General features: G+C 42.9%; 1 protein-coding gene across 1 annotated transcript in view; it reads left to right on the top strand.

The window, feature by feature from the left end:
- Positions 1-78: 78 nt before the first annotated feature.
- LOC115135432 (SPT6 homolog, histone chaperone and transcription elongation factor) overlaps positions 79-8,851 on the top strand; it is a 65,092-nt gene continuing 56,319 nt past the window's right edge. Inside the window, exons 1-8 of the mRNA XM_029670118.2 lie at positions 79-191; positions 1,212-1,319; positions 1,518-1,688; positions 4,119-4,192; positions 4,477-4,669; positions 4,827-4,905; positions 6,830-7,088; positions 7,243-7,344. Of these exons, the coding sequence (XP_029525978.2) occupies positions 1,223-1,319; positions 1,518-1,688; positions 4,119-4,192; positions 4,477-4,669; positions 4,827-4,905; positions 6,830-7,088; positions 7,243-7,344 (975 nt within the window). The 5' untranslated portion in view covers positions 79-191; positions 1,212-1,222. The remainder of the gene's footprint in view (positions 192-1,211; positions 1,320-1,517; positions 1,689-4,118; positions 4,193-4,476; positions 4,670-4,826; positions 4,906-6,829; positions 7,089-7,242; positions 7,345-8,851) is intronic.

The raw sequence follows: 8,851 nt of genomic DNA, 5'->3' as shown, positions 1-8,851 counted from the left end.
CATGTCCACCAGAGGGAGGGGTGAGATCCACGAGCTAAAACCCGCTTCTGTGACATAACAACGGGACGCCGGAAGTTTCCTCAACACCGGAACTCATCATTCTATTATTAGAAGCTGCATGAAAAGATTGCAGACCAACACATCCTTCTACGTTTCAAGGATTTAAATAAAATATCGTCGCAGGGTTAGAAGTAAGTTATTTTAACAAAGGAGTTTGGTGACCAGTGAAATAATCCCGCGCCAAAAACATAAGAACAATATAGCCGTGACTCGACTGATTGTCCCCCTGGCTGGTTAGCTAACATATTGCTAATGTTAGCTAGCTTACTGCGAAGTGCAGCTAGCCTAGGGGCCTTGTCTCCCAGTACCGTGATTTATCAACAAAACAGATTTCTAGTTGAAGTCAAGGGTACATAAATCACAATTAATGGTTCATCATCAACGTGTATTGTGAAAATACTAGCCACATGGCTAGTAACGTAACGCATGCAGGTTGTGTGCTAGCTAGCCGTTTAGGAAGTTCAAAATTATGAAAAGGCATAGATAGCTATGTCTCTCCAGAGAGAGCATTATATACAACTCTAGGGGAAGTTTGCTAGAAACCCAAGCATCACAGAGCAACAGTGGTTCCCTATCTAACGTTACTTAGGTAATGTTAGCGAAGTGTGCTGTTTGCACATTCTGGTCACATCTGTTTTGTGCGCGAGACGTCAATCATCTCTAGTCTAGGGGAACATTATGTTCCAGATTCGCGCGACTCGTTCTGTTAAGCAATCCATCCACGAGTCTCTCTTCTGGACATTAATCCGTGGGATTCAGTGCCATGCTATTGACTTCTTTGCAGCCCCGTCAACCCTGAATTCTCTAGTTTTCCTGGTTTGGTGCATCTTTGCAACTCTGAGACCAATATTCTCTGATGATACAAATTCTCTCTAGCGCTGTGGTTCCCACCCCACTTGGCCTATCCACAGGGAGGTACTTGAGAATAATCATGAAACCATAGGCCTACTGGTAAAACGCACACTAGGGGGTACTCCTGGCAGAGCAACATTAAGTTGGGGGTACAGCAACCAAAAAAGGTTGCGAGCCACACACTCTACCACTCAAATTGTGTTAACCTGTAGTGTGTCTTCTGTTAACCTCTAGTGTGTGTCTTCTGTTAACCTCTAGTGTGTGTCTTGTGTTAACCTGTAATGTGTGTGTCTGTCCAGGCCTTGCAGACATGTCTGACTTCATCGACAGCGAGGCTGAGGAGTCAGAGGAGGAATTTGAGGAGAAAGACCTGAAGCCCAAAAAGACCCAGGCGTTTATGGATGATGGTGAGCTTGAGCAGATGATTACAGTTGACTGATTTCTTATGTAATCATCAGAAGATGTGTGAGTATGATAAGTTTAATGTCTGTCAGCCCGGGCAATTCTTCTGTCATGTCTTCATTAGTCAGTTCTTGTGTGTGTGTGTGTTTATGAGCAAATGTGTTTGCGTGTGTGTTTAATGCTTCCTCCTCCTCCCCAAACAGAGGAAGAGGAGGAAGAGTTAAACACAGAGGACCAGGATGAGCACGGGAACCTGAGGGGGCTCATCGATGATGATGTGGATGAAGATGAAGAAGCGGAAGAAAAGAAGAGCGGAGGAGCGGGTAGCGGCAGCGACTCAGAGGATGAAGTCAGACACAGGCGCAAAAAACGCAGTGAGTTTGGGCTTCGGGGGCCTCACTTATAAACTTTGCATACATTGCACTCTAAATGTCTGCGTGCGCCATTTCTGAAAAGACTGCACACGTACAAAAATATTGAGATTTATAAACTTATTCTGCAATGGTTATGAAAATATGTATTATAAATGGAATATTGTTTACTTGAGACATTTGAAATTACAGTAGGCTATTCAGACGTACAGTAGCCTACAAAAACATAAATGGAAAAGGTGAACCGTCTTTTCTACCGTTAAACTGCGCTCAGAGTCAGATTGCATAGAGCAAAATACTTGAGAGTTTATCTTTTTACTACTGTAAAGTGGGTCCAGTTAAATGAGAGATGGGATGTTGTAGGGCCTATAGGCTACTTCACGAGTACTTAAGCATCACATTCAGAAAAGGTGAGGAATTTATTCTGCAATGGTTCTGAAAATAAAATAAATACGAATCTTTTCCCTATGTCTAATTATTTGACATTCTAAAAATAAAACGCATCCATAAAAAAAAAAAAAATGCTCCTCACCAATGGCAAATGGCTGCATTCTTGTTAAGGTTTTCCTGTGTTTTTTTTTATGAATAAGCTTTTCATCATATCCCTCATTTGCACAACATACTTACTTGCCAGTTTGCAATTCAGCATTTCAACCACTAGCAGATGTGCGAACACATGCAGGCAGACTCAATAGCCTTGGCTTTTCTAATGACTGCCTCGCCTGGTTACCCAACTACTTCTCTGATATAGTTCAGTGTGTCAAATCGGAGGGCATGTCTGGACCTCTGTCAGTCTCTATGGGGGTGCCACAGGGTTCAATTCTCGGGCAGACTCTTTTCTCTGTATATATCAATGATGTCACTCTTGCTGCGGGCGATTCCCTGATCCACTTCTACACAGACGACACCATTCTGTATACTTCTGTCCCTTCCTTGGACACTGCTAACTAACCTCCAAACAAGCTTCAATGCCATACAACTCTCCTTCCTTGGCCTCCAACTGCTCTTAAACGCTAGTAAAACTAAATGCATGCTTTTCAACCGTTCGCTGCCCGCACCCACCCGCCCGACTAGCATCACCTGGACGGTTCCGACCTAGAATATGTGGACAACTATAAATACCTAGGTGTCTGGTTAGACTGTAAACTCTCCTTCCAGACTCCTATTAAACATCTCCAATCCAAAATCAAATCTAGAATCAGCTTTCTATTTCACAACAAAACCTCCTTCACTCACGCAGCCAAACTTACCCTATTAAAATGGACTCTCCTACCAATCCTTGACTTCGGCGATGTCATCTACAAAATAGCTTCCAATACTCTACTCATCACCTTATACCACCCACCACTGCGACCTGTATGCTCTAGTCGGCTGGCCCTCTCTACATATTCGTCGCCAGACCCACTGGCTCCAGGTCATCTATAAGTCTATGCTAGGTAAAGCTCTGCCTTATCTCAGTTCACTGGTCACGATAACAACACCCGTAGCACACGTTCCAGCAGGTTTATCTCACTGATCATCCCCAAAGCCAACACCTAATTTGGCCACCTTTCCTTCCAGTTCACTGCTGCCAGTGACTGCAACGAATTGCGAAAATCGCTGAAGTTGGAGACTTTTATTTCCCTCACCAACTTTAAACATCAGCTATCTGAGCAGCTAACCGGTCGCTGCTGCTGTACATAGTCCATCTGTAAATAGCCCACCCAATCTACCTACCTCATCCCCATACTGTTTTTATTTACTTTTCTGCTCTTTTGCACACCAGTATCTCTACTGGCACATAATCATCTGCTCATTTATCACTTCAGTGTTAATCTGCTAAATTGTAATTATTCGCTCCTATGGCCTATTTATTACCTACCTCATGTCTTTTGCACACACTATATATATATCTTTTTTTCTACTCTGTCATTGACTTGTTTATGTTATTGGCTTGTTTATTGTTCATTCCATGTGTAACTCTGTTGTTGTCTGTGTCGAACTGCTTGCTTTATCTTGGCCAGGTCGCAGTTGTAAATAAGAACTTGTTCTCAACTAGCCTACCTGGTTAAATAAAGGTGAAATATATATTTTTTTAAAGCATGGTCTAAAGTTTACTGGGTGGTAAGCACATTCTCACTTCATTTTTATAAATACCAACGTATGTGTAAAAACTGTCGGAATCACATTTTGGGTATATTTTGTACGTATGAATGGTTTATAATTGAGGCCACTGGGCTGTTTAAGAGTTTCATTCCAAAAGGTTGTTCACTCCCTTCCACTTTGTGGATCTGATAGTCTTGTCTAGTAGATAAATGGAAACAATTTTATGGAAGCTCATTTCCTCTCTCTCTTGCCTTCCCCCCCACCTCCCTCTCCTTTTTCCCCTCCCTCTTTCTCCCTTCCAACCTTTTTCTGCCCCTCTCCTCCCTCTTTCTCCTTCCCTCCCTCCAGACTATGATGACTACCTGGATGATGATGACCTGGACCTCATTGAGGAGAACTTGGGGGTCAAAGTCAAGAGGAGGGTAAGCAGACATATCCTCTCTGGCATGCTTTCAATCTGGAATCTAAGCCTATATTAATAAAGTCACTGATCTAGGATCATATCCACCATGGCTATATAATCATATCATTAGATCATATTAATTATTATCTAGAAGGAAAAACTGATCCTTTAGCAGATCTCCTACTCAGAGATGCTTTGTTATTAAAATGACTCACGATTACATGTTAGAAATGGCACACATTCAATTACCATATGAACGCATGGACCCCGGTTAAAAGCTCTCTCCCTCTGTGGCCCTGACAGAAGAAGAAGTATGACCGCGTGAAGCTGATGGATGATGATGAAGATGACGAAAAGGACCAGATTGCAGACGAGATCTTCCACGGAGGAGACGGAGAGGGGGAGCTGGAGGAGGGAGAGACCGTCGACCCGCCCCTCCATCGCCATGGTGAACGCCACGATGAAGAGGAGGAAGAGGAAGGAGAGGAGGAGTCAGGTACTTGCGATAATGCTAATAATGTTACAGATTTAAGTTTTTTGAGAAACTAAAAGCTCTATATAGGCAAATGTAAACATATTACAGGAAAGGGAATTATACATACTTTTGGATGAATACTTCCTGGTTGTGTAACTGATTTCAATAATTTCCTCAGATATTGACGACTTTATTGTGGACGACGATGGCCAGCCCATCACAAAGAAGAGAGGCAAGTTCTCAGGATACACGGACGCGTGAGTGTTCACACACACCTCAGTCAACTTGACAGAACGGTATGATGCCATTTGACCTAGTTCTTTCCTTCCTGCATTCAGAAAGTATTCAGACCCCTTGACTTTTTCCAATTTTGTTACGTTACAGCCTTATTCTAAAATTGATTAAATAAATAAAATACCTCAGCAATCTAAACACAGTACCCCATAATGACAAAGCAAAATACGTTTTTTTGAAAATTTTCCAAATTTCTTAAATGAAAAAAAAACAGAAAACCTTTATTTACATAAGCATTCAGACCCTTTGCTGTGAGACTTGATATTGAGCTCAGGTGCATTCTGTTTCCATTGATCATCCTTGAGATGTTTCAACAACTTGATTGGAATCCACTTGTGGTAAATTCAATTGATTGAACATTATTTGGAAAGGCACACACCTGTCTATGTAAGGTCCCACAGTTGACAGTGCATGTCAGAGCAAAGACCAAGCCATGAAGTCAAAGGAATTGTCTGTAGAGCTCCGAGAAAGGAATGTGTCAAGGCACAGATCTGGGGAAGGGTGCCAAAACATTTCTACAGCAATGAAGGTCCCCAAGAACCAAGTGGACTCCATTCTTAAATGGAAGAAGTTTGGAACCACCAAGACTCTTCGTAGAACTGGCCACCCGGCCAAACTGACCAATCGGGGGAGAAGGGCCTTGGTCAGGGAGGTGACCAAGAACCCAATGGTCACTCTGACAGCTCTAGAGTTCCTCTGTGGAGATGGGATAACCTTCCAGAAGGACAACCATCTCTGCAGCACTCTACAAATCAGGTCTTTATGGTAGAGTGGGCAGACGGCACTCCTCATGACAGCCCGCTTGGAGTTTGCCAAAAGGCACCGGAAGGACTCTCAGACCATGAGAAACAAAATTCTCTGGTCTGGTGAAACCAAGATTGAACTCTTGGCCTGAATGCCAAGCGTCATGTCTGGAGGAAACCTGGCACCATCCCTACGGTGAAGCATGGTGGTAGCAGCATCATGCAGTTGGGATGTTTTTCAGCGGCATGGACATGGAGAGACTAGTCAGGATCGAGGGAAAGATGAACAAAGCAAAGTACAAAGAGATCATTGATGAAAACCTGCTCAGAGGGCTCAGTACCTCAGACTGTGGCCAAGGTTCACCTTCCAACAGGACAATGACCCTAAGCCCACAGCCAAGACAGTGCGGGAGTGGCTTCGGGACAAGTTTCTGAATGTCCTTGAGTGGTCCAGCCAGAGCCCGGACTTGAACCTGATCTAACATCTCTGGACACCTGGAAATAGCTGTGCAGCAACACTCCCTATACAACCTGACAGAGCTTGAGAGGATCTGCACAGAAGAGTGGGAGAAACTCCCTAAATACAGGTGTGCCAAGCTTGTAGTGTCATACCCAAGAAGACTCCAGGCTGGAATCGCTGCCAAAGGTGCTTCAACAAAGTACCGACTGAGGGAACCTATACTTATGTAAATGTGATATTTCAGTTTTTGTTTTTTGTAAATTTGCAAGAATTTATAAAAACCTGTTTTTGCTTTGTCGTGGGGGTTTGTGTGTAGATTGAGCGGGGGGGAATTATTTAATCCATTTTAGAATAAGGCTGTAACGTAGCAAAATGTGGAAAAGGCGTCATGGGGTCTTTCCGAAGGCGTTGTACATAGAAAGTGCAGAACAAACATTGAGAGTAGAGTCTTATTTAAAACTTACCCGTTCAAAGCAGCTATGATCCATTTATCTATTTATTTTAATTACGTACATTGGTTTATGAAGCAGCTCTTCAACATGCCTACCAAGATATGCACCTATGTATAAACTTAGGTATGAAGTGATCAAATAATACAAAATGGAGTCTCACCCTCTCCCTCACTCCTCCACACCCCATCCGTCTCTCTTCCTCATTCCTCTTTCCTCTTCTCCCCGTGTAAAGAGCCCTCCAGGAGGCCCAGGAGATCTTCGGCGGTGACTTTGACTTTGCAGAGTTTGATGCTGACGGAGCATATGACCAGGGTGAGGAAGAGGAGGAGGACCAGGACGAAGAGGGCTGGGACCGGCCCAAGAAGCAGACAAAGAGGAGAGTGGGGAGGAAGAGCATCTTCGAGATCTATGAGCCCAGCGAGCTGGAGAGTAGTCACATGACAGACCAGGACAACGAGATTCGCTCCACAGACATGCCAGAGAGGTTACAGGTGTGTGTGTGTGTGTGTGGGGGGGGGGGGGTTGTGAGTGAGGGTGTGTGTGTGCTTTGTCTGTTTCACCCTCCTGTGTCCTTGAATATAGTTGTGCCATCTCAATCAAGCCCTGTGTGTGTGTCTCACCCTCTCTCTGTGTTCTGTTCTATAGCTGCGCTCCATCCCAGTGAAGCCTGCTGAGGATAATGAGTTAGAGGAAGAGGCAGAGTGGATCTACAGAAATGCCTTCTCAACCCCCACCATCTCCATGCAGGTAGGAACCTCTGACCATACTGCACATTCACTTCATACATACTACACACTGACTACATACTCACACACTATCTTAGCCCACCCCACCATCTCCATACCGGTAGGAACCTCTGACCTTACTATAAAGCCCTAACTTACGATATGATATATCCAGGGCTCCAGAATAACATTTTCTCCTGGTGGCACTGGTGCAACTAAGTTTTTCAGTTGGTGGCACCAGGCCATGATTTGGTCACACTAGAGCTGTGGCGGTCACACATTTTCGTCAGCCGGTGATTGTCAAGCAAATAACTGTCGGTCTCACGGTAGTTGAACGTTAATGAACATAAACACATTTATCATCTGTCTTCCACATATGCTGACACTTTGGAACATCTATATTTTAAAAAGTAATAAATCCATTATTTATTTTAGACAGGTCTAAAGAAGCATGATATGAAGAAAATGTAGTCTATTTGAAAAGAACAGAATAACATACTCTTGAGTTGTCCTGATCAGGCTATGCGAAATGACTGTGGGTTCATTTTGGTTTGACGAGTTCATTTAGCAGACAAGATTTGCTTAGTATTCCGTGGCATTATTTTCTAGTAATGAACAATACAATTGAACAAAGCTGAATAAAATCAAAAGGATATTTTCTGAAACGTTTTGAGGGCGTGTCCACATGGCTATTCTTCGTTTAACAGCGTTTAACAAAGAAATAGGTATTCCTATATGCTTAATTTAGAGTTATTAATGTATCTTTAGTTGTTCTACAAAAGTTGGTCCACCTGTTTTTAAATTTTTTTAATACATTGTAAGGCTGCATGATGCGAAACAGTTGCTTTAAAGGCATGAGCTCTGCTTTGTTTATTGCGCAGGCTGTACACACGACATCAGTCACTCATTCACAATTTGACTTGATAATGCCTAAAATTTTGCAGTGACATTTTGTCACCCATCAGACTATTCTTGATTTCATCTTGTCTTTACATATACTAAATAATATGTGACAATTTATTTAGAATGGACCATTATCATGCACCTGTATCGAAACAGGGGCAGTTGGAAAAAATAAGTGTCATCTATGCACTTAAATAGTGAAAGGAGGATGCTTTTCCCTTTGGTTTATTTTCATGCCAGTCAGGTAGGCTATACTCCTGTGGTATATAATCAATGTGCTTAATATTAAGTTGAGAAATAAATATAGTAGGCCTAGCCTATAGAAAGCTGATCTTCCTCTTTTTAGTAGAGGCCATCACTTTATTTTTCTTGCTCAATTGCATTGCCTGTTGAAATGTTGAGCTCATGGGCTCTCATGAAGTGTTTGATTTATTTTCATTGATGTCACAGTGATTAGAGGGAAAATAGAGTGCCGAGTACCAGGCAGTTAGCAAGTTTGGTAGGCTATTAATGACAATCAGCAGCATCAGAGCTTGGAGAAGCCTAATTACCTTGACTAAACGGTTATGTGGAATTTTAATACCTTCATGACTTGGGACTGCCGGTGTGGCGGTAATACGGTCACC

The sequence above is a fragment of the Oncorhynchus nerka genome, linkage group LG10, assembly GCF_034236695.1.
Source record: "Oncorhynchus nerka isolate Pitt River linkage group LG10, Oner_Uvic_2.0, whole genome shotgun sequence".
Lineage (NCBI taxonomy): Eukaryota > Metazoa > Chordata > Actinopteri > Salmoniformes > Salmonidae > Oncorhynchus > Oncorhynchus nerka.
Note: the sequence above shows the minus strand (reverse complement) of the source record. Positions and strands in the feature narration are given on the sequence as shown.